Raw genomic sequence first — 26,447 nt, 5'->3', positions numbered from 1 at the left:
ATGAGCATATTCTTTTCAAGTAATAGAAAGTATCATAGAGCTGGAAGAAGCCTTATACGCCATTCTAGTCCAGCCATCTTCTCAAGGCAGGAAATCCAAGGTGAGATCATTCCTAGGGGTTGCTGTCCATTCTCTTCTCAAAGACCTCTACGGTTTCCTGTGTCCTTTTCCTCCCCTTTTCCAACTATCATGGCAATATTTCCTGGTTTCCAGTCTTGTGACCTCACCAGTCTCTCGGGAGTCCACCAAAGATGATATAGATTCTGTGAGAACTATATTTATTGCAAAAGAAGACGATGCTGAATGTGATACAGTCCTCCTTAAAAAAATGGTCATGCACATAACTGACTTGTATGCAAGTTCAACAATGTCTCCTTTTGCTGAATGACGTATGAGTCGGGTGACCCTGGCTAGTATTTGGATGGGAGACCTCTGAGGAACGTGGAGGCAGGCAGTGGCAAACAACCTCTAAAATATCCCTTGTCTTGAAAAAACTACATATACCAGAAAAGCTTTTGGTTGCCCATAGTGTCCTTTACAACTTCAGCTTGGCTTACGCTGTCCTTACTTACGAGTTGAAGCTGCTCACCTGTAGGTATTCCCAGTGACCTGTCTTTCTTTCCATTTCCTATATGTATCCTTTGTGATTTTCAGCTCATAACCAGTATGGTGTGGCGGTTAAGAGTGTTGGGCTTTAGGCTTTTCTGCTGTGATACTCTGCTCCAAAGTCCACACCCATGAATCCAGCAAAACAGGTAAAATAGTTTTATCAAAAATGCCAAATAGCCTGGATTAGCAATAAATAGCCAGGCTAATGAGCTTCAACCATGAATTACAATAAAAACTAGGCAAAACCTACTCAAATTCAACAGGCAGGGGAATGCCCTGCCTCAGATGACGTACGTGCTATGATAAAACTTTTCCCCCCTCTTGGCTTTTATCCTTAAACCCAAACAATTAGCAGGCTGCCCCTCCCTCTCCAGTCCAGCTGTTAATCAAGATGACACAGCTATGCTATGTTGGTCTGCAAAATGAAGGTCTCTTCCTTACAGCTACGTTCCAGGAGACTAGAGTTCATAGCCCCACTCTGCCATGGAAGCTTGCTGCTTGGTGACTTTGGCCCAGTCACATATTCTTAGCCATAAGATGGTTGTGAGGATAAAATGGAGATGGGGAGAATGCTCTAGGACACTTTGGGCTCCCATTGGAGACAAATCTGGAGTACAAATAAAATAAAACATATCTTAGCTTTTTCTGCGGTTTCTGTAGGTATCTCCCATTTTTCTTTGTCACTTGTGATTGGTTGTGATTGTGCATTCAGCAACTCTTCTTCTGTTTCACCAGGCTTTTAGTTGAGGCTGCGGGAGTCTGTTTCTTGATCTGGTTGGCCTCCCCTGTTGGCATTGTCATCTGTGCTATAAAATGGAATAATATCTGCCATCTTTATGGGATAACATCTTGTCAAGGCTGGGCAAATATTGTGATGATATGGAAATTTTCTGAGTTCTTTTGAGTTGTCTGTTCATGAAATGTTTTTATTGTATTTTAGTGTTTTATTATATGTTGTGCTCTGCCCTGAGCCCTAAGGGGAATGGGCGGAATAGAAATATACTAAAATAAATAATAAATAAACAAATCTTTTCTTTATTTTAGGACCTTCCCCCTTCTCATCTTGAAATCCAACTTCTCCAGTGCATAATCTGCCGATGGAATGATGGAATCTTAATTAACATTTCTCTTTGTTAATTAAAATCTTGAAATTCAGGGTGTTTTTTTTAATATGCTCACCTTTTGCTTTCCATAAAATTAAGAAATCCCAGCATTCCCAAAATTAAGAAATAACTTTTCACTGAAGTTAACAGTTCTATCTAATCAAGAACCAAAAGGAGAAAAGCAACACCAATCAAACCCTCACCTCCCCCCCCCCCCCGAAAAGTTGTGTCATGGTGGAAATCACCCGCCTCCAATCTTGGGATAACAAAGACCAGCCTGCTTGTTTTGAATTGCAGATGATTTTTCTCCCAAATAAAATCTCTCTCCATTGAATATCTGCCAGTAATCAACAATGCCGCTATTCTCTGCCCTGCTGACATGGGGCTGTTCTTACTAGAATTAGACACTGATCAAGAGGAACAATAAAATCCCATCAGTGCTAGACTATATTAGTGAACAATAGTTCAGCCTTTTTCATGCCAGGCATTCTGTGGCAGGGTGAGAGAAGCTGCAGGACTGCAGCGGGTAGCAGTTTCTAAAGCTGGTTGTGAGTGGGGAGTTTGGCTTTCTTTTACTAGAAAATACGTATACATTGACTCTTCCAGTTGTTTCCCCTGAAATTTGTACAGTATGAGAGAGTTTCTCTTAAGACAGTGTTTCTTCAGTTATCTCATAAATTCTTGTGTACAGTTCTCTCAGTGTTGCATGAGGGAAAATAAATCTGTGGATTTGAGGCTCTTATCCAATATAGGTATCGGAAAAGACACTGGAGGAGAGATCTTCGGCCCTCCCTAAAACCACACTTATGTAAATGCTATTAGAATCCTAACTCAGCCGTGAAACTCACCGGTAGAGTGAGGGCTAATGGGTTCGATGTAAAAATATTGTGGAAGAGGAAAAAACTGAATGCCATCAAGGTCTTTGAAGCAAAGTATGACAGATAGCCTTGTGATATATGACTGGAATGATGAGTCAGGGGGCTCATCTGCTGTGAATCTTGGCCGTTCTGCTGGAAGGCATTCAACCCATTCCGGCCTTAGCGGGGTCCTAAGGGGAGCTTCCCCGAAACACGGCAGCTCCCCAAACATGGTCTGAATCCCAGCAATGGGGGTCCCACCTCACAGTGTGGAAACCATTGCTTGGTTGCCCAGAATTTTATGGTGAGCTAATGTCAGCTTGGCTATCAGTAGCACAGATTGAAACCACTCATTGGGAATCTGTTTCTCCCAGATGATCCATCTCCTAGAAGTCTACCCAAGATCTCCACAGAAAAATTCCTAGACTTCTAAAAGGCAATGAGCAGCAGTGATGATGAGCCAGCAGCTCATTCCCTCCCCCCCAAACAAGCCCACCTTGGATTGCCATTAGATTCCACCTACTGTATTTTTGGGGTTGTCTGCTAGTAGGAGAGCTGACTGGAACTTCTCAGCAAGTTGCACTTGGCTTTCAGGCTTGTTTGCAGATCTCCTTTGTATAAGGGCCTTTCTCTTTCATGGCCCTTTCTTACACACCCAGGGAAATGCTGTTTGCCAATTTGGGGTCAGGCAGCAATTTTTCTCCAGGCCAGTTTTGCCCGGGATCCTGGAAGTTTTTATTTTTGACCATCTTCTGGGCAGGGAGCAGGTGTCATTGAGGGTATGTGGGTGGAGGTATTTGTGAATTTCCTGCATCATGCAAGGGATTGGTCTAGATCAGTGGTGGCCAAACTGTGTGGCTCTTGAAGTCCCCATCAGCCAACTTGGAGAAGGCATTTGTTTATTTAAATCACTTCTCCAAGCCAAGCCAGCCAGCAGCTTGGAGAATGTGTTTAAATTTAAAGTTGCTTTCTTTTCACTTCTCCCTCTCTCCCATATATTTGCCTCCTTCCTTCCTTCCTTCCTTCCTTCCTTCCTTCCTTCCTTCCTTCCTTCCTTCCTTCCTTCCTTCCTTCCTTCCTTCCTTCCTTCCTTCCTTCCTACCTTCCTACCTACATCTGATGTTCATGTCTTGCGGCTCTCAAACATCTGATATTTATTCTTATGTGGCTCTTACGTTAAGCCAGTTTGGCCACCCGTGGTCTAGATGATCCTGGAGGTCCCTTCCAACTCTACGATTCTGTGATTCTTTCAAGTTCAGGAAGCTCATGCAATTGTCCCTGCCTGGCTCTTTCTTTCTGTCTCCCTTTTTAAGGGTCATGTTGAATGCATCATGGGAGTGTGGTTTCCGTACTGCTCTGAGTGTATGTGAATGAGAGGGCGTGTCACTAATTGAAGGCTGTGGTGGGACAAAGGGGTGTGAATAACGGGGCAAAAGTTCCAGGCCCCCCCCCCTTTTTCATGTCCTGCTGTTACAAACCAAGGGAGGAGAAGAGAGTTATATTTTTTGAAAGAAGGAAAAAAAATGCAGTTGAAGTGTAACTAAGCTAAACTATCAACCATCTGTCCTTGGTGCCTTCATCTTTTTGTTGGCAGTATCACTAAACAGGGTACTCTCGTTGTACATCTCGTTCATTCTGTGTTCCTTTCTGCATTCCCAGAGTTCTTACTGAGCTGTTAACTGGGCATCAGCTTGTGATTTAGGAACAGAGCCAGCTGAGGAAGGGAGTGGGGAGAGACCTCAGACAAGACTAACAGGGGGGGAAGCACTGAGAGGGACTTTCCTGCTGCTCTGCGAGGACAGCCGGCTAGCAGATCGGCAGCATACATCTTATGCCAAATCACAGTGCATCACAACTAGTCATCCTCACCAGGAAGGCTAGTTCTGTTGTTCAGGTGTGGCTTCAAATAAATGAATGGAACCTGCCTACACAACGGAAACTTCCTTATTTCCTTCACTTGTACCCAGTCTTTCTCCCCAAAGGGGGCCTAGAACAGCTTATGTTGTTCTCCTTTCCTCCAGTTGATCCACAGAAACAACCATGTGAGATGTTGGTTGGGCTGAGAATGGCTGGGTGCAGATGGACGACTTGGGGCAGCAGCCTCCCATCTCAGAAGAAAGCTGGCATATAGTGGAAAGTGCCCTGGGGGTGATCAGACAGCGTGTGGCCCACTGCCGGAATAGGGACTGGCTGTGCATGCCCCGGAGCAGCGATCACACCGCTCAAGCATGTGAATAACCATCCATCACTGATGTGCATTTGACCAGACACTATCTTATTCTCAAAACTCTTTCCACAAATTAAAGCTTGCTTTGTTTAATGAAGGAAAAAATTCACGATGTGGGGGCAGTTCACCTGCTGACCCTTATTGGCTTTTGCTCTGATGCTAGACTAAAACAAGCAAAGTTGGTGACATGACAGAGAGACAACTTTTTTTTTTTAAGTCTGCATTCCACAGATGCCTAATTTGGTGTTTCTCTTGGTGCTGACTTTATTGCATTTCAGACTTCTGCCACTGAAATTAAACATTTCAGGGGTTCAGGGGAGTTGTGGTTCATCCAGTGATGAGCTAGAAGATCTTACTTTTGTATACTATAAAGCACATTCGTCAATTGCTAGCTGATTTTGCAGCATCTGTGGGGATGCCTACTTTTCATGGGAGTTGTGCTCAGTTGCACATATCCACCTAATATTGTGTTACCAAAGCTTTCTCATTGTGGCTGCTAGTAAAGTTGACTTGAGCTATAATAGAATGACTTTTTTAAAAAAAAATCCCCCCTCCCCCATATCCATTATCATTAGTGGATCTGCTGCTGTGACAGACATCTCTTGGTGATTGCAGTGACTCCACACGTTGCAGCATAAAATTGTCTGTGGATTGCTTCAGAAGCGTCTGCTCTCAGCATTTTGTAAGGAAGTCCTGTGTTTGGTTCTGGCCTGAGGCACAGCTCTGACCTCAGATGGTGGGGGAGCTCTGAGGATATTACATGAAGCAGTTCTCGGAAATGAGACTGTGCAGTTGAATGTCCACAGCAGTAATTTCCTGACTCCTGTGTACCTATTGGGCAAATGATGGCTATGAGGCCAGGGCAAACTCTGTCAGTTAGGCAAGTAAGTAGGGTTGCCAGCTATGGAGATTTTGAGGGATGGAACCTGTGGAGGGTGGAGTTTGGAATATAATGCCATAAGAGTACCATCCAAAACAGCCATTTTCTTCAGGTGAACTAATCTCTGTCACCTGGAGTTCAGTTGTAATCCCAGGAGATCCCCAGCTACTAGTAAGTCAGTGCTGGATTGTAGGCACATTTCTTTTTTCCATCTGATCATTGGGCCTCAGGCAGCCCATGCGTAGTACTGGGGCAAATGTGTATGTAATAGTAATAAACACAGCTATTTTTCTAATTATCCAGAAACCTTTTGTATATACTGAATCTGTTCAGTCACTGCTCTGAACTGTTTAACATTCTTAGAACTGCCCTATCCATCACCTTCCTGTGGAAGAGACCATACGCCTCGAGTTGTTTGGAAACCATTATAAAGATGATAATAGGAGACCATAACTAAGCTACTCTGTTCACTGAGACAGAAAAATGGATATCCTGTGGACCCTTCACTGTTAGGGTCAGTTACTCTTGATCTATTTATACCTCTGGCAAGCATGGCATGGCCTTTTTGCCCCACAGTTTAAACTTTTCACCTCTGCGGCTGCGGTGTCTGTTATCTCCCAATTGAGGATTACACTGTTATCTGCCAATTGAGGATTACATCACAGCTCTAGTCTGGTGCCTCAGGAGTGGGGCTACATCAGATTAGCATATGGGTTTATTATTCAAAGAGAGCCCCGTGGCGCAGAGTGGTAAGGCTGCAGTACTGCAGTCCTAAGCTCTGCTCAGGACCTGAGTTCGATCCCAGCGGAAGCTGGGTTCAGGTAGCTGGCTCAAGGTTGACTCAGCCTTCCATCCTTCCAAGGTTGGTAAAATGAGTACCCAGCTTGCTGGGGGGAAAGTGTAGATGACTGGGGAAGGCAATAGCAAACCACCCCTTAAGAAGTCTGCTGTGAAAACGCTGTGAAAGCAACGTCACCCCAGAATTGGAAATGACTGGTGCTTGCACAGGGGACTACCTTCTTACTTATTGTTTAAATTTATTTCATTTCATTTCATTTCATTTTATTCAATTTATATTTTATTCGATTTAAAATTAAAATGTTTACCAAGGCCTGCGGGGAGTATGCGCAGCTCCAGCCTGGATGACAGAGGGTAGGAATAGTAGGCAGGTGAGGGAGGAATCTGACAGTATATAACATCTATGAAGAAATGGTGCTCCTTGCGTTGATGACACTTTGAAAGTGCTATTTTTCCTAGCTAGAGAAGGATGCGCGTAAGAGTAAAGCCCTGTTTAAAATATCGGATGAATCAGTGCTGCATAGATGTGCCAAAAGTTTTGCACTGTGTTTCCTGCATCTGTACCTCAATATTTGCTTTTGCTCGAGGAATTAAAAGTCTTCAAGGAAAAGAATTCTCTGATCGAGCTCTGAACAACTTTGCAGCAGCTTCAGTAAATTCTGCTGCTCTCAGGATTTGGTTTCACTGGTTCTGCGGCCTATGAATAATTCATGCGACTGTTAAAAATACCTGCCACTTGGATCTGCAGCACCTTCGCCTGTTTCCAGGAACATGGGCACGTTGCTAATTCATGGGTTGATTTATGGAAGGGCTTATTCAAGTTTGGGCTGACAAATGATTTAGAAGCTTTGGTAATAAAGCTGTAAGAATGAAGAAGTATTTCTCTAATATTTTTCCTCTGTTTTAAAAAAACACACATTACAAGCAGCATAAGAATATAAGAAGAGCCCTCCTGGATCAGAGCTATAGTCCATCTAGTCCAGCATTCAGTCTCATACAGTGGTCAGCTAGTTCCTCTGGAGTGCTAACAACAGGGCAGAGAGGCTGAGACTTTTCCTCGATGTTGCCTCCTGACTCTGGGATTCAGAGGATTGTCAGCAGGCCTGTGGGGGGGGTAGATGTTTAATCTCCCTTTTAAAGGCTTAATTTATGGAAATGGACAGTTGAAAGTTTTTATAATGATAAGGTGAATAACAGCATCATAAGGTAGTAAATATCCTATTAAGGCTCTACCAAAGGGGTGGGGCATTTTTCTGTCTCCAGACAATTAGCAACTAGGGATGCTGGCTTCCAGGTGGGACCTGGTGATCCCCTGGAATTACAGCTCATCTCCAGTCTACAGAGAGCAGTTCCGCTGGTGAAAATATCCCTGTCCTCCTCAGGCTCCTTCCCCAATCTTCAGGAATTTTCCAACATAGATCTGGCAATCCTATCCCTCCATCCCCTGCTGGTGTCCCAGAGGGACCTGTTTTCTGTATTTGATACTGTTTTCAGTGTTCGAAATGCTTCACATGGATTCTACTTACAACAGTCCTATAATTTACACCCGTATTAATCACCCCGTATTGCCAAATGGGAATGTGGCACACACTCCTGGTTTATTGTTGTGTAATATGTGTGTATGGCTTAGTTCTGGAGAGCATCAGCACAAGTTCTTCCTTCTGCTGCTTTCTTAGCAGTTAAAACAGTTGCTTTTTTTAAAAAAAGTTAGTTTTGAGGCTATATGGATGCTGAATTTTGCAGCCACGTAGCTAGTTCCGTCTGTCCTTGTGAGGGTGTGCGAGGGTAACTGCAGAACACACGGAGTTTCGTTAACATGGTTTCTTTAATAAAGGATCTGAGGAGGCAAGAGTCTGATTTCCTTCATTGCATGTTGAACCCGGAAATAATGTAGTGCAGATTGCTGTTTCAAGCAAGAAATGTTTCCCTTTGGTGTGTTTGTGCATGTGTGTGTTTTCCAGTGCATTTGTGAGCTTGTGTAATTGTGCCTGAGCACAGGTTTTATTTTCAGCATTTGCAAAGAAAAAAAAAAACCTGAATGAATTGCGAATGACATAATATTCAAGATATATTTTTAAAAAATATTTAAGTAGGCAGAGTCTGACAGGGAATATATATATGTGTGTGTGTGTGTATGTACTGTATATATGTATGTGTATGTATATATGTGTGTGTGTGTGTGTGTATATATATATGTATGTGTGTGTGTGTATACACACACACACACACACACACATACACATATTGGGTAACTTGACATGGTGTACATTGTACAGTCACTGATGCAAGGCAGCGTATTCTTCATTAGGTCGAAATTAACCACATTTTATTCTTCATTTGATGGCCATGTATTCACCAACTATAAAAACAATTATCTCCATTTTCGCCTCCTGTAGCCATGCCTCACCATTTGCCATCAGTGCCAAGTGTTGTTTGACATGTAAAATGCTCACAAACTAGATACCAAATATATTAATTAGTCACAAGACTGAAAAATGGCTGCATTGCTTCGTTCCGGGGCTCCATTGTCCTGTTAACTTTACTGCTTACATCAATATTTTGTGTGTGAATGCTCTTTCAACAGCATTGCATTATTAGAGTAAGGTGTGCATATTCCTCTTTAAATAAAATGTCCTTTTTAAAAATAAATCTGCTTAGCATTTGTATACAAGGACACTCCATGTATTTTCACATGCAAAGCTTTTCAGCAGCAGAATATATCCTCAAAGTAATGGTGTAGCATTGACATGAAGTGACCTGAGGATGTTCCTTTGGAGAATTGACCTTCCTTCTCGTCACTTCTACTTGCTCAGAAAAGAGACTGGTGGATGCCTGCTTTTCACTTTGCTTTCTTTTCCCTGAGTATCATCTGTGTAGACAATTTTTTAAAAAACCTTTGTCATCTGTACTTGAGTCAAAAGCTTTATGATCAGTAGCAGGTGTATTACAAAGGGACTTCATAATAGAACAGACCTTAAATTAGAAATGAAGAGCTAGCCATTATCACGCTTGGCTCAGCGTTCTCAGGATATTAGAAGAGCCCTTCAGTAATGATGAATATATATCATGCTTTTTGTGTGTCTGGAGGAGTTGTAAGAATAAAATAATGTGATTTTTCATATAGGATTTTAAACCTGTCCTATTCTGAAAGTCCATAGCAGACAGCACTACTTAAAACTGGTAACAGCAAAGCATGAATATTTTTTTAGAATGGAAGCAAGTAGGAATGTCAGACCCCCTTGGTGGGGGCAGGCATCCCCTGCTCCCAATTTTCAGCCCCCAGTCAGCTGACTGGTGGGGGGGGGAGGCTGACCTGGAAGTGACGTTGGCATGTCTGGGATGTTGGGATGACACTCTGGTATTTTGGCAAAAACTCTATAGTAGAAGATAATTCTACCATAGAGCTTTTGCCTAGACACCAGAATGTCACCCACTGTGCCTACATCACTTCCAGGTCACACTGGAAGTCATATGGACATGTTGCTGAAAAATTGGGTGAGTCTCCCTTCTCCCGGTAAGCCCGCTCCCCATCCCCTGTCATCTCAGAGGGACCTGACAACCTTAGAAGCAAGTACTTAAAATAATCACACTTGCCTAACTTCAAAAGGTGTTATTGCCTATGTGACAAAAGTCCTGTGTAAAGCGGGGAACAGCCCCACTCGCTGACCTGCGAGTCCTGCTCTACCATGCCCTCTGAGGTGCCTGGGCGGAAGTGACCACTCAAGGGCTCCACCTGGCATGTGCCACCCCCAGTTGACTGCCCATCCCTTCTTCCTAGCACTTCTTTTAAAATAACATGCCTGGAATGATGGACGTATAATGTGGCACAGAGAACCGGTACAAGCATTTACAAGTTTTTAAGCATTTATTAAAAAGAAGATGCCTTCATGTATACCCTTGGCACAGCAACAGATTGAGCAGTGAATCAGAAGGGAAAATGTAAAATACAGTTCCTCCATCCCTCCCAGTTTGGTGTAGTGGTTAAGTGTGCGGACTCTTATATGGGAGAACTGGATTTGATTCCCCGCTCCTCCACTTGCAGCTGCTGGAACGGCGTTCGCAGGAGTTGTTTTTGAAAGGGAGCTGCTGTGAGAGCCCTCTCAGCCCCACCCACCTCACAGGGTGATTGTTGTGGGGGGAAAAGGTATAGGAGATTGTAAGCCACTCTTGAGTCTTTGGCCACCCCTGGTCTAATATGCTTACAGGTTCATTAATGGCCCTGCATGTTTCCAGGCCCAAGTGGCACATTCAGACTTCTGCAACATCATAAGAACTTCCATACCTGCTACTAGAACTGTGGCTGCAGATGGGGCTTGTTGCCAGATTTCTGTGATCATTGAAACTTCTGACAAGCCAATTGATTAAAAGTCAATTCATTAAAAGCATAGTTGCTGCCCTCAAGTGAGCAGATGATGAAGTTTCTTCAGGGTAGTGAGACTGGTAATCCAGTCACTCTCAGAACATGTCTAAAGCAGCAACCATTGTAAGAAGCTTAAGAGAAGGTTTTAGCAGCTCAAAGCATTTGGGCGCAATTTTGCCCCTGCTGAGAAACATGCATAGGCTGTCTGTAAGAACAAAATTTTGATTGCAAATGTGGGAAGTAAGCAGGGGATTATATATCTCCAGCTGGTATTTGTTTAGGCTGCATAAATCTAGGGAGAAAATGCCAAGCCTCTATACAACAAATTTAACACACACACACCCAAAAAACCACCCATTCTTAAGATTTGCCTTCCTCATAAGTAGCATGGATTCCCTTTTGGGGGGGGGGGGGGGATAGTACCTATAACACTGAGTTGATGTTAAGACTAAGGATCAGTTGAAGACAGTTTGGCAGACCAGAGAATTTGCCTGATGGGGGAACAAAAATCAACATTTGAGAGGCAGATCTTAACTGGAGGTCTGAATAGTAAGGGAGGAATCATAGAATAATAGAGTTGGAAAGGTCATCTAGTCCAACCCCCTGCACAATGCAGGAAATTCACAAATACTTCCCCTTAAACAGTTCTTCAGGTGCTCTGACCTCAAGTCATGTAGGGCCTTAAAGGTGAGAACCAGCACTTTGAGTTGTGTGCAAATTGGGTAATCAGTACAGACAATAGTTAGCCTGGCCAACACACTTAAATCAAGATGGTGAGCTGTGTTTGTCTGTAGCATAAGAAAGAACAAGAGTCCAGTAGCACCATAAAGACTAATTACATTTATGACAGCGGCACTGGACATCACCAGAAGCCCTGGGCCCCTCCTCAGGGTATGCTGACCCTGGCCCTGCTCCCAACCCTAAAAGCTGCTAACCTATGTGTGTGTTTCTCTTTATGTATTTTATATACATTTTGAGTTCAAATCAGAGGAACTGAGGATTGATTGTAATTGTAACACTACTTACAATGGTTTATATCTAGGCAGGCCCAATATTTCAGTTACTGAGGAGAAACCAAATATCTAAATCCCCAGCTAACCCTTGGATGAGTGTCTTGTATCCATGATTCTATTTTCTCAGCATTCTAAGAAAATCTGTTTTTTTAAAGAAACCCTCCTCCCCAACTTGTCACTCTTTCTGTTTCTCCCCCTAGCATAACTGCCACTTTCTGATTTCGCCCTGTCTCTTAGAACGCAAATGTTACTGGCTCATGCACCTAATGAAAAATTGATATCAGCTCTTCCCTGACAGGTATTATAAGCATTTGTTTGGGAAATTAATTGTGGTAAAAGATTAATGAATGGAGAATTATGCAAGCGACCATTTTTTGTTGTTTTTCTGCCCTTCAGCAGGGGTCCGTCCATGAAGGGAGAGGGCATCTTCCTCCCCACCCCACTCCCACACAAGTAGTTGTATTTCAGACCACATGTAAAGATTTCTAAAGAACCCTTTTATATTTCTGACTATCGTGAGACAGAAATAATAACTTCAAGAAAGGCTGTGCAGTGCTATTTTGACAATTTAATCTTAGTTATGTAACAGACAGAGATCTTTTTACTCACACAGGGATCCTTACTCTGGTAGTAACTTTCACAACCTGTGGCACCCATTTACTTACTCTGAACAGCTATGAGCTTGCATTAGAGGAAAGAAAACGGTGTTTCTGGGAATGCGTTCACAGAAGGGGATTCAGTTGTAAATATTAATTTATATTTACAACATATATTCCAGACAGACGAGCCAAAGCCTTATCTGTTCTTAATCTGATGACTAAACAGATCTTTAACTGTCTTGATTCTTCTGAGGTATTTCAGGGAAGAGGACATTTATCATTCAAAAGGCACTGTACCATGGTGTCTATATGTGCTATAAGTATGATTCTGTTATATAATTTCTGCATCGTTTATTGTGCCATGTTAATACTTAGAATCATAGAATCATAGAGTTGGAAGGGACCTCCAGGGTCATCTAGTCCAACCCCCTGCACAATTCAGAAAACCCACAAATACCTACCCCAAATTCACAGGATCTTCATCGCTGTCAGATGGCCATCTAGCCTCTGTTTAAAAACCACCAAAGAAGGAGAGCCCATCACCTCCCAAGGAAGCCTGTTCCACTGAGGAATCTGTCTAACGGTCAGGAAGTTCTTCCTAATGTTGAGCGGGAAACTCTTTTGATTTTATTTCAACCCATTGGTTCTGGTTCTACCTTCTGGGGCCACAGAAAACAATTCTTATGCTTGGTTTAATCCTTATTATCAGATTTCTGCTCATTTTTAGATTTTTTTTTTTTTGCAATCCGAGTTTCTGTTGTATTATCAATTGGATGTCCCATTCCTGTTGATTTAAATAGCTTTGTGCACTGTATAATATACCTTGAGTCTCAGAGAGATATGCAGACTATATAAATGATGTAAATAAATAAATGGTAGGGTGGGGATGAAGCAAACTTTCCTGCTTGGAGGACCAAAGCCAGTGTTAGTATTTTCCTAAGGCTGGGTGAGAATGCATTCAGCACATTCTGGGAAGGAGAGCGAAAAATTTTACCTCATGCGGGAGAGCTGTGTAATGATGCTGCCTTGGACCAAGAGTTTTCAGGTTTGGACAGCTACTGCAGTTGATCCCATTGTTACCTAATAGTGTCCTTATTATGAGTTCTGGTCTGAGAGGAAAGGTCACAAATTTGCTGGTTCCCTTCTGACAGAAAATGTGTGGGATGGAGTGTAAGGAGTATAAGTGGACAATGGCAAAAAATTAGAAAAACAGTGTTTGTTGATGGGGGCAGGGCAGACTTCCCATTACAATACCCAAGAATTGGCCAAAGACTCTCTGGAACCCCCTCCTCCCTGTGTTCCTGCTTATAGGTTCCTAATTTGCTACAGGAACTCCAGCGCAAGTCAGGTATATGAAATGAGGCGACCTGAAAAGTACAAAAATAAGTTCTTCCCTAAAAAAGAGTCTGTATGGTCTCCCTTTTGAGGTTCATTCTGGTAACATTTTTTAATGAAACCAGGCAACTAATACTTGTGTTTCCTATTACACACCCAGGAAAGCTCTGATGAGAATTCCTCTGAAGCTGCTAGTTGCTAGGAAACCTGGCCTTCAGTCTTTTTTGTGACAGTCTTTTTTCCCTGCGCGCTAATGAGTTTAAAGGATGTTTTTCTCTCTCCCTCTTTAAAATGATGGCAATATACTTTCTCTACTGTTCCCCCTCCTTGTCATCATCCCAGTTCTCAGTGGCAACCAGCTTTCAAACCTTGCACCCTGACCTGGATAGCCCAGGATAGCCCAATCTAATCCGATCTCAGAAGCTAAGCAGGGTTGGCCTTGGCTATTATTTGGAAGGGAGATCTCCAAGGAATAACAGGGTTGTGATACAGAGACAGGCAATGGCAAAGCACCTCTGAAAAATCGATGGCCTTAAAAAAAACTAGCTTGCCACCTAGCCTCTGTTTAAAAACCTCCAAAGAAGGAGAGCCCATCACCTCCCAAGGAAGCCTGTTCCACTGAGGAATTGGTCTAATGCTAACAGAACTAGGACATCTGGCTGCCAGACAAGCTTAGGATCTCCTGGCTATAATACAAACAATGACATACGATAATGATGATAATTCAAGCCTGGGTCACCCTAGGATAGACAATTTGAAAATGTCAAATAGAGCAGCTCATAGCAAAGTTTATGTTAATAATACATTATCAAAAGGCAGTTCTTTCCTTTAAACATCTCTTGCCTCGAAAACCCCATGGGGTAATCATAAGCCAGCTGTGACCCGACAGCAGGAAAAAAGGAGAGTGGGGGGACCACAAGGGAATGGCAGCCTAGTTCCCTGAAGATTATTCACAGGTGGGCAAACACGTGCTCAAAATGTTTAGATGTGTGCTTAGATACAAATGTGAAAATGTACTGTATGAACAGGCCCTACAGTGCTATGCAATAGGCCAGTCCACTAAACGGGTTCCATGCTGAAAGAGTCTCTATAACAGTTTCCCAGAACACACAGACAGCAGTAGACAAAGTTATCAGAGTAAGTGCCTCCTCCACAAAGGTTCATCCCTTTTTTTCCTCTTGCTAAATTCAAGACACCTATCATCTGGCAAATCTTGGAGGTGCGCTAATTCAGCATAGTTTAGATAAAGTCAAGACATATTTAGAAAAGCAAAAGCTAACCACACTACACACAGAGTAGCAGAATTTCACTCTCTAGTTTGTGTTCTTGTGTACACAAGAAGTGATTTATTACAAAGTTTAGAATGTATTGATTATAAACCTTATAATGGAACATATCCTTTGCTTAGATTAATGGGATATGAGTTTAACAAGGGAGATTGTTGGGCTTTTTAAGAAACTCAGTTACATTCTTCCTTTTGTGTATTGTGTATGCTTGAATAGGATTTAGGTTTCAGTTGTACTTGTCGGATATTTGCAAGCCGCAGGATGCCTCTGAACAGCTGTGTGTGCCTATCTCAAACATCTGTAAAGAATTCTGGGCTATGCTGGAGAGACAGCACCCCTATGTGATAAGGACCCATGTTATACAGCCCTCTCTCACTTGCTGCTTCTGTATTGTCCCTTCTTTTCCTGGGTTCTTTCAGCTCTTCTTGGGGCGAGCAGTGCAGACGGGCTCTGAGGACATGCTTATCTACATGTTCTGAAGAATGATTTGGTATTGCTTCTTCCACCATTGTACCATTTCAGACTGTATGTGTATGGGGTGGGGTGGGAAGTGTCATGATTTCAAAGCTCCTCCACTTGCAGCTGTTGGAATGGCCTTGGGTCAGCCCATAGCTCTTGCAAGAGTTGTCCTTGAAAGGGCAGCTTCTGTGTTCAGCCTCACCCACCTCACAGGGTGTCTGTTGTGGGGGAAGAAGATAAAGGAGATTATAAACCGCTCTGAGACTCTGATTCAGAGAGAAGAGCGGGGCATAAATCTACAGTCCCCTCCTCCTCCTCCATCTTGAAAAAACAAAAACAAGAGGTCCATGAAGGTGGAAGGTTGTGGGGTGAAGGCTGGGTTTAAAACCCTCCTTTTTGATGGACTAGAAATTGTGGAGTCCAGAAGGATTGTAGAAGATGCTGTTTCTGTTTGAATCATCTCCAAGGAGGATAAGGAGTGTAATGTGTTATCACGCGGTGGTCAGTGTTCATTCTGCAAATGGCCACCAGTGAAGTGGAAGAAGGGGCAAGGAAATGCCAAATAAGATAACAGCGTATTGCCTGTTTCTGGGAAGATTCATTGTGTGAACAGCAGCCATGTTGCGTCTCGTTTGTGTCGGAGCGGGAGTAGCAGAGTGAGGGAGATGACTTGCCCGACACAGGGCTTCAGGAAAGAAAATCAGGCAGACGCGTGCAACTAGTGCCAAAAGGTGTATTAACATATATACACGACAAGTGCTCTCTTGTGCAGTCTATACAATATCACCTCCACGGACAAAGTGCTTCGCCTAACCACCATCTCACAGGGAGAGACCTGTGTGATGCACACACAGATCATATATAGTCCAAGCAGCCAATCCTGGCCATGCTGACTCAGCAGATTGCATCACTTGGCTTCTGCCGGCTCAAGCCGGTCTGCTGATCAGGTCACTGTGACCTAGCCTGGCAGCTAGATCACCAGCTGTCATACTGTAGCTGTCAGACTGGGTTTATGTAGATTCTTGCTCCAACACACCTCCTAATCTATTTAAACCCAGTGCACCAAAACACTTTACACAGTTTACATACATGTCCACCAGCAACATTACAGTTCATATTTACGTAGCTCGGAACCCTTTCCGGAATTCGTTCAGGAACTCATCATGATTGTAAAACACATCATCGTGTTCCTGTTCAGCCAGCTCTTTCAGACGCTTGGCTTCAGCCTCCTTCTCCCTTGCCTCGCACTCTGCCACCCAGGCTTTCCATTTCTTAGCCTTTTCTTTTAACATTTCCTCAAATCCGGGTGGGTCTGGATTGACAGTCAGAGTGACATAGGGACACTTGTACCTAGCGGGACGTTGGCCTTTGGTGGACCTGGCAGACACCCGTGGCCCTGTGCTTGGACCAGCTTTGTCTTCTTCGGGTTGCTCTGTTCCCACCTCCTGGGCTGGTTGCTCTGCCCCTGTAATTGGGTGTTGAACCTCCTGACTCTCACACTTTACCTCCAGTTCCTGCATTTGAGGCTCTGCCTCCTGACTCTGCTCGTCGGGCTCTGTGCCAGCATTCGGCTCACCTTCTCCAGCCCCACTGGGTGCCACCTCCTGGGCTGGAGTTCTGGGCTGCGCTCCAACATCGTTATCGCTACTTGGCAGCAGGACAAATTGTTTCTGCAAGGAGTGCAACCTTGGCCAGCTGCTTTCTTCATTGAACTGGGCACTCTTACTAAGTGTTATCTTGCTTTTGCTATTGCAGAAACGATAACACCTGGCCCTTGGCTTGTAGCCCAGAAAAATTAGGCTCTCTGCCCGGACATCCCCCTCCCCGCTACTCGTGGAGTGGATGCCAACCCGAGCCCGTGACCCAAAGACTTTTAAAGAACTCAAATCTGGGGTCTTGTTCAACAGTAACCTGTAAGGCACATTTTTCACAGTATTACACCAAACCCTGTTTTGCAAAAAAACAGCTGCATGTATGGTTTCTGCCCAATAGGTCATTGGCAGTTGTGCATCCTCTAACATGCAATACATCACATTCTGCAATACAGCCCCATGCCCATTTTCTCGGGGCGTTGCCGGGTTCGTCAGACGGTGGGCAATGCCCTTGTTCTCCAGCCAACGTTTCATCTGGTTAGATAAGAATTCCCCCCCTCTGTCGGTTTGTACAGCTAGGAGATTAACCCCTAATTGTCTCTCCACTGCTTTGACCCACTTGGTGAATGTCTTATACACCTCAGACTTATGCACCATGGTGAAAACCCACGCGTACCTCGTGTGGTCGTCGGTGGCCACCAAGCAGTATCTCCTCCCCGACAGACTCTTTGGCAATGGGCCAATAACGTCTAAATGGACTAGTTCCAGGGCTCGTGTGCTTTCCCTTGAGCTTTCTTTAGCAACAGCACACGCCTTGCTTTTGGTCTTCTTGCAGACCTGGCAATCCAAGTAACATTTGCAAGGATTTACTTTCAAACTAGGCACAAGCTCCAGGGTTTTCTTTAACGCCCTAAATCCGCAGTGCCCAAGTCTCCTATGGAGCAAATGTATACAATTATTGTGCACAGGCTCATTCGACACCTGAGCCACCTGGGCACAATCACTCTGGACCACATACAGTTTACCTTCCCTCTTTCCTGTCACAAGCAACTTTCCCCCACCTCCCAGGATTTTGCAGCAGGTTTTCTCAAATCTCACCTGGTATCCCTGGTCAAACAGTGTGCTAACACTCAACAGGTTAGACTGCAGTGAGGGTACATACAACACATTTTGCAACATACATTTCAGTGCAGGAAATTCCACATTGCCTGAGCAAACAGAATTGGCAGTGGTCCCATCAGCCAATCTCACATACTTATGCTCAGGACTGTCAATGTTTTTCAACAACTCCTTCTCGCAGCAGAGATGGCTCGTTGCCCCGGAGTCTAAAATCCAAGCAGACCCTGTGCTCTCTACTGCAGACGTGACCAGCCGGGTTGCTTCCTCACACGGGCTGGCGGTCCTCCGCTCTCGCCGCACACGCCCCCGCCTCTTCTCCCTCTCAGGGCAAGCTCGGAGCAGGTGCTGCGACGACCCGCATCCATAGCAGCGACGGACTGCAAACGCAGTCGGCTCCACTTCCTCCACCTTCGGACGCCTGCCAGCAGCAAAAGCTGGCTCATTCTTGGCTGTCTTCCCGGACACACCGATAACAGCACGCTGCCCGGCCGACACCCCCGGACAGCTCACGGCCGCAATTCTCTCTTGGAAGTCAAGCAGGTGGGCACAGACGTATTCCATGGTCAGGGTCGCTACGTCCACCGTCTCCAGAGAAGTTATCAGGGGAGTGTACTCAGGTGGCAACGACGACAGCAAAACGTACACTCTGTCGTCTGGAGCTACAGTCTTGCCTCTTCCCTCCAGCTCAACGAAACAGTCCGTTAGCCGTTTGATGTGATCTTTCACACACCCTCCAGCCGGCATAACGGTGCGGAACATCCTCCTTGTCAAGGCCATGACGGAACCAGCAGTGGTGCTAACATGCACCGCACTCAACGCGTCCCAGGCAGCCTTGGGAGTGTCCTTCCCTCGCACATAAACCAGCTGGTCATCTCCTATAGACAGCACTATGTTGGCCAGTGCCTTATCCGATAACACAGTCTCGGCAGGAGATAAGTCAGCAGGGGGGTTACTCACGAACAGCCATTGCCCTTCACGCTTGAGGTAGTGTTGCATTCTCAGGCTCCACACCGCGTAGTTGGCTGAGGTGAGCTTCTCAACGGCTACTCCAAGCTGTTGCTGAGCCATCGTGCCGACTCCTCCTCACAGCTGGCTGCCGACGTCCCTCTGGCTCTCAAACAGAGAACGGTGGTGCTTCTGTGTCCTTCACCGGCGTTCCTCGCCTCCGGCTCTTTCCAAACTCACAGTCAGCTCAACTCTCAACTCTCTCCTCCGCGCAGCGGAAGCGTGCTGGGCCCATAACCCTGTCGGAGCGGGAGTAGCAGAGTGAGGGAGATGACTTGCCCGACACAGGGCTTCAGGAAAGAAAATCAGGCAGACGCGTGCAACTAGTGCCAAAAGGTGTATTAACATATATACACGACAAGTGCTCTCTTGTGCAGTCTATACAATATCACCTCCACGGACAAAGTGCTTCGCCTAACCACCATCTCACAGGGAGAGACCTGTGTGATGCACACACAGATCATATATAGTCCAAGCAGCCAATCCTGGCCATGCTGACTCAGCAGATTGCATCACTTGGCTTCTGCCGGCTCAAGCCGGTCTGCTGATCAGGTCACTGTGACCTAGCCTGGCAGCTAGATCACCAGCTGTCATACTGTAGCTGTCAGACTGGGTTTATGTAGATTCTTGCTCCAACAGTTTGGGCATCACAAAGATATGAAGCTCTAGTGAGTTTCCCAGCAGTATCTGTATTGAGTGTTCCTAGGGGAATATGAGTCTTTCCTTGTGCACTTTGGTCAACACTCAGTGTGGGGGGGTGGGGGGGTGGAAGGAAGGGAAAAAAATGAATGAGCAAGGGGGCTGCTGCATGTGAACAGTAGTCAGAAGGAGGTGCTGAAGATGGAAACCTTTGAAAACCCCATGATGCATCTGCAATCCATTGCTTTTAATGCAGATTAGCATATGCACATGAACTTTTTCACTAAGTTTTTCATAGAAGGTTTTCTGGTGTTGCCACCGTGAGCATTTCCTAACTGAATCTGAACACTAGTCCTGATGAGCCATTTTTTTGTTTTGTTTTGGTGTGTAATCTGTTTGGCACAAAACTGTTGAGGTGCTTCCTATGGATTAGGGACCTGCAAGGTAAGATCAGGCAGCATTTCAAATGGGAAAGATAAAGAACAGGCAAACAGCTAGGGACTGGCGGTGGCAGTTGGAGACAGAGACACGGGAAAGGGAGAGGGCCAAAGGACAAGAGAAATAAAAACAACAGGGCAAGGCAGGTAGTTTAGGGGCATCGAACATAGGAAGGCATAGCCAAGGAGTCATTGACTAGTCCACCAGCTGCTGCCTTCTACTGCAAGGTCTGTGTTAGTGAGACCTGATTTGGTCCCGAGCAAGGGGCACCAGTCATGTATGTATGAGGGAGGCTTCTGGGCAATAACAGAGCAGCGGGCTTTTAATTAAAGATTGTTATAACAGTGGATCATTTATCTAAGGGTGAAACCAGATGTGAAGCTGGCAGAGCCCATCTTGGATCTTTCCCCTGGTTTTTAAAAAAGCTGTGCAAGGACCTGATTTGAATTGGAATCCCACTAGTAAGGGAGATGCTTACAATTCCATCTCTGCACGGATTGGCTAATTGTCTTCTCCCTCCACCTTTTGCTACAACAACCGGTTGTATTTTTTTTTTAAAGGACAGCTGTCATTCTCCCCCCCCCCTTTAAAGTGTTAGCAACAACATGCTGAGTCTGGTTTAAAATAAAAACACATGGCCTTGGATCAGGGCCCTAAACAGGTATAATTCAGTTTTTTAAAAGATGCTGGATACTCTGTGATCTCCATTATGTCTAGACTGGCTGCAGCAAGTCAACAGTTGAGCCCTCCGGGACTTTAGTATGGTCCCTGTGGAAGGGAAAGTCATGTTAAGTCTGGCCTTATGGGAAGCCTTACTGATGACTATGGACCACTTTTGCTCCCCCCCTTATGCAGATGAAGAGGCCGAAAGTGGAAGAGAAGGGCCCTCTTTTCCTTTTCTGTGACTTGGAAGTGAAAATAGTGAAGCATAATTAGCTTTTGCATTTAACTCTCGCAGAGTAAGAGCAGGAGTCCCTGTTCTTCCTGTCAACAATATCGTGGGAGTGGGAAGGAGATACTGATGACAAATGCGAAACAATCACATTCGGCTCCGGTAGCGTTTTTGTTGTATTTTAGCCTAAACCTCTTCATTCAGGTTTGATGGATTTGTTTATTCGAGCTGTTTAACTTCTAGGCAAGTTATCACAGATGGGAGAATTGCTCTCAAGCACCTCTGCTTACCCACAAAAAAATTTGGTGTGATTTCTTGAAACATGAATAAATAATTTTTCCTTAGACGTGTCCTGAGCAGACATGTTGGACACCAAGGGAGCCCTACAGAAGGTCTCTGCTCGCTCTGCAAGCTTGGTGGTTGGTGTCTATGGGTCTTGTAGGTTGCTATCCTCATGTTCAGGGGTGGAATTCTGCCAGGAGCTCCTTTGCATATTAGGCCACACCCCCTGATGTCGCCAGTCCTCCAAGAGCTTACAAGGCTCCTTTTTGTAAGCTCTTGGAGGATTGGCTACATCAGGGGGTGTGGCCTAATATGCAAAGGAGCTCCTGCTAGAATTCCACCCCTGCTCATGTTGCTTCTGAATACTGGCAGCAAAGACAAGAGTACGGACACAACTGGTCAAACAGCTAGGCCTCAGGTGGAAAGGAAAGTTTCTTCCTTCCTCTTATCCTTTCTCTTACGCATCCCTTCCCCAGTTCCCATGGACCTGGAACTGAGGATGATCTCTGCTCTTCATCTTCTTGAAGCACATGTACCACAGTTTCAGTAGAAATGCAACTGTGGTCATTACCAAAACTGTCTCCATTGAACCAGAAAGAATAAACAATCTCTCTCGTTCTGCTCAGCTTGTTCCCCCTTCTTGTACATGAATCCACCCCCACCCCCTGAATAAGTGCCCACTTTTAGTAGCAGCAAAGTCTTTCAAATAAATCCACAACATGTATTGACCTAATAAAAACAATTGGTAGCCAAACTGCCTAAGCATTTCTCTGCCAGTTATGGCCTAAAAGAAAAGGTAAAGCAATCCTTAATAAAACTCTACTGCCTAGTACTTCCAGCTGCACCACAAGCAAGCGGCTGTTTATAAGTGAATTTAGGGAGAGGTATTTCTGAGTTTCCTGCAATGTGCAGGGGGTTGGACTAGATGACCCTGGAGGTCCCTTCCAACTCTATGATTCTAAGTCTGGAATAATGCATTTATATTCTGCTTTGTTTCCAAGGGACCCAGAGCAGCATACCTGGTTCCCCCCTCTCTCTTTTTCCAGTCTTTACAACAACCCTGTATGGTAGGTTAGGTTGAGAAGTAATAACTGTCCCAGAGTCAGTCACAGTGCTAGTTTAATACTTTAGTGGGGACTTGTACTCAGGCTCTCCCTGTTTAAAATCCAGCATTCTGACCATGTTATCACACTGGACCTTGACCGAAGTCACCTCTCCGTGTGAATGTCAATCTGACAGTAGGTGGTGATGTCCTTGTGTTATCAGCCTGCCCCTTGTATTACCCGGGTCTGTGCAGGGGCACCAGCGGTTCTTGTTCATCTGAACAAAAGACCACTTAAAAATAATACCTTGAATAGACTCTTTGAATCTCTCCAATTTGAAAAGGGAGCTAGCTGTCAGAGAAGAGGCTATAATTCAGGGTCTCAGGCTCATACATTTTTAAATGCTGCTTTAAAATGAATGAATGTGTGCTTAGAAAATGAAACAGAGAGATGTGCTCCGTGTCCCTAAACAAATCTCTCCTGACATTCTCTGTTCTCCCTTCTCTTTCCCAAGATTTGAACATGGAGTTCAACCCTTCAGATCACCCACGGGCCAGCACAATATTCCTCAGCAAATCTCAAACAGATGGTAAGTGACAACTTTTATCCTATTTTTGGAAGGAAGAATACTGGTGGAGCAGTACAAATTTTTTAAAAACCCACACTGTATCTATTTGGTAGATACCTATCGTTTTCTGTCGGCACAGTATAGTGTTACCTTGGCATTTACATGGCAGATTAGCCTACACAAAAGCTTAGGCTGCCCTTGACTTTATTTGAATTGGCTCCTAAGCGAAGTTATTTCGAATGTGATACTTCACATGGTTTGTTTCCGTTTTTGAATCTTGGGCAAAAATAATCTTATGCTTTAGCAGTGCCAGGTAATATCACTGGCTGTAGCAGGCTACCCGAGAATGAACTGCCTGGCAGGGTGAGACAGGTTCTTGGGCCCAGCGGCAAGACTCATCTGGGTGGAGCAGAGTGGGGCCAGGGGCAGAAAGGTGCCGTCAGGATAGCCTCAGCAACAGGGCAGCCTAGGCATTCTGGCCCAGGGAAGCTGAAAAGGTCAGCAAGCCTGGGTGTGGGAGAACCATAGCTCTCTTGGCCCAGATATTTTGAGGCAGGGCAGAGAACAGACAAAAGGAGGGCAGAGCTTAGCTCAAGGACCAGCTGTGAAGCAAGGGTTATAAGCAGGGCTTTTTTTGTAGGAGGAACTCCTTTGCATATTAGGCTACATCCCCCCCCCCCCGATGTAGCCAATCCTCCAGGAGCTTACAGGGCTCTTCTTACAGAGTGTACTGTAAACTCTTGGGGGATTGGCTACATCTGGGGGTTGTAGCCTAATATGCAAAGGAGTTCCTCCTACAAAAAAAAATCCCTGGTTATAAGGAAGGAAGGAGAAATGAGAGGAGGGTGGCAGGAGCAGAAGTAGGAGCTGTTGCAGCTCTTCTCCTAGGTAATGCGGTGTCACCCAGATATGGGTGAAGTGAACCACAGCCACACCTTCAGGGTACCTGGACTGAAGGAAAAAAATCTGCATAAGGGAACAGTGACGGGGCTCGTTATTCAAGTCCTTATAGACCCCAGGTACAATGTTCCCCTGCCCCTAGAGGGCACTACTTAGATTACGGACTTCACAAAATATCAAGTTTCCAGACATGTTGGGTCTGGGTCCATTTTCAAATGCAATTTATGAGTCCATACACTAATGATTTTCGTTGAATGAGTCATTGAGTTTATGCGGCTTGATTATTTATTAGAATTTTTTTTTATCCCTGATCTCCTGTGTATTTATCTTCAATTTATCAGTTTTCCATTATAAAGACCCACTTGACTAGCTAAGTGTTCAGCAATTGATATATAGTACAAAACCTCCATTTAATGTTATACAGATATTTCTGTTGAAAGCACTACAGATAACATCTTGCTGTGTTCTGTTAAATATTAATCCGACGGTGTTTTAAAAAGAAAAAGTGCTGTTATGAAAATTATAAAAATACTATAATGTGATACCTGTGTGAAACCATAATATTAAAAAATGTGGTAAATTGAGCTTTGAGGTTAAGTTCTGTATTTCTTTTAATAAATTAGTTTAAAGCAATAAACGATATTCCTTGTATCTAAATATAAATGTTAAATGAACAGTCAGTTATGTGTCCAAGTGAGAACATTACGGCAATTTAGGTGTTAACATGGATCCAAAATATAATCCTGGCTAATGGAAGGCAAGTATGGTGTAGTGGTTAAGAACAGTGGGCTCTTGTCTGGAGAATTGGGTTTGATTCCCCACTCCTCCACCTGAAGCCTGCTGGGCGACCTTGGGCCAGTCACAGTTTCCTCAGAACTCTCTCAGCTCCACCTGCCTCACAAGGTGTTTGTTGTGAAAAGAGGAAGGGAAGGCGATTGTAAGTCACTTTAAGACTCCCACCTTAAGGTAGATAAAAGCAGGGTAGAAAACCAATTCTCCTTCTTCTAAAACTAACTCCAGTTAACTCACATGCCTATGGTCAAACATTAGGGGTAACCAGAGTGAATCTTAGATTACCAAATCCTTTATTGTGCTCCATGTGAGAAGGGAGGGAGAATTCAGATGCATTCATGAGGCTATATTTGAGCACATTTTCATTTATCTGGGGCTAAGTTGGACTCAAGGACCCCTGATTGGTTAAAAGTTGAGCAAGTATTGGGCACAAGGTATAGTGCCATTGGACCTCATAGGCTCCTGTTGTACATCATGTGTTAAACAAACAAACAAATGCAAGGTTATTAATAGAGAAATGTGGAGTAATTTGACAGCCAGTTCAGGTTATTTCTGTGGGAGAGATTTGTGTCTTCTGATGCTCTCTCCAATATGTTTATTTTTCTGAATCGTGGTGGAGCCTGCATGCTTTAACAACAAAACAAGGGGGCCTTCTTTGTCCTCATTGATCAGTGGAGTTCACGAAAATCATTTATTAGTCTGTGTTCTTGCCTTTTCTGGAAATTAATGGTATCTGCTTCTAAGTGCCTCTTGACGTAATCAGCAGAAAGAGATTCATTTAATATTGGCATATTCATTCAGCAAGTGCTGGGCTTGAGTGATGTTGCAGTCACACAGCTCTCCTGACCCAAGCTGTCACATATAATAGAAGAAGATGAAGAGAAGAGATTGGATTTATACCCCTGCCCTTCACTACCCGAAGGAGTCTCATAGTGTCTTACAATCTCTTTTCCCTTCTCCTCACCACAATAGATGCCCTGTGAGGTAGGTGGGGCTGAGAGAGCTCTGACAGGAACTGCTCTTGAGAGGAACAGTTCTGCGAGAACTTGTGACTGACTCAAGGTCACATCAGCAGGTGCATTTGGAGGAGTGGGGAATCAAACCTGGTTCTCCCAGATAAGAGTTCGCACACTTTACCACTACACCAAACTGGCAAGCACGGTGTTTCTAAATAAAAACTTCAGGAGACTTTTGCCAGAATTGGCATCCCACCCCAGTAGCCTCTAGTACAACTTATTCATAGATTCTCATGTCATTGCACTGCCTGTTTGCATGGCCTTGCTTTGTACAGTTTGGGACCAGGCATGTGGGCAGCAAAATGCATAACATAATCAAGTCAGGACATAAGGTTGTACAAGGCATTGTGGGGTTGGGAGGGAGAAAAGAACTTGATATGAGGTTATCCTTTGGGGCTAGACTTCTAATGCCACATTCCTTCTTAAAACAAGAGAAACGTGGAGGAAACTTATGTGCCAAGTGATTTTTTTTTTCAAATGGCCATTCTCTAAATTGCCATTATTCTCTAAATGGCCATTATTTTTAAATGGCCATTCTCTAAGTGTCACTGGAAGCTGAGGGAGTCTGTTCTTACATTCCAGATTTTGATGATGCTTTGGGGAGAGGAACAAAGAACAAAGAACATTTATTATCT

The 26,447-nt window shown here is 44.4% G+C and overlaps 1 protein-coding gene across 1 annotated transcript in view; it reads left to right on the top strand.

The window, feature by feature from the left end:
* Window positions 1-26,447, top strand: part of CCNY (cyclin Y) — a 148,339-nt gene that overhangs the window by 62,815 nt on the left and 59,077 nt on the right. The window contains exon 2 of the mRNA XM_060248121.1: window positions 23,051-23,125. Coding sequence (XP_060104104.1) covers window positions 23,051-23,125 — 75 coding nt within the window. The remainder of the gene's footprint in view (window positions 1-23,050; window positions 23,126-26,447) is intronic.

The sequence above is a fragment of the Heteronotia binoei genome, chromosome 10 (assembly GCF_032191835.1).
Source record: "Heteronotia binoei isolate CCM8104 ecotype False Entrance Well chromosome 10, APGP_CSIRO_Hbin_v1, whole genome shotgun sequence".
Taxonomy (NCBI): domain Eukaryota; kingdom Metazoa; phylum Chordata; class Lepidosauria; order Squamata; family Gekkonidae; genus Heteronotia; species Heteronotia binoei.
Note: the sequence above shows the minus strand (reverse complement) of the source record. Positions and strands in the feature narration are given on the sequence as shown.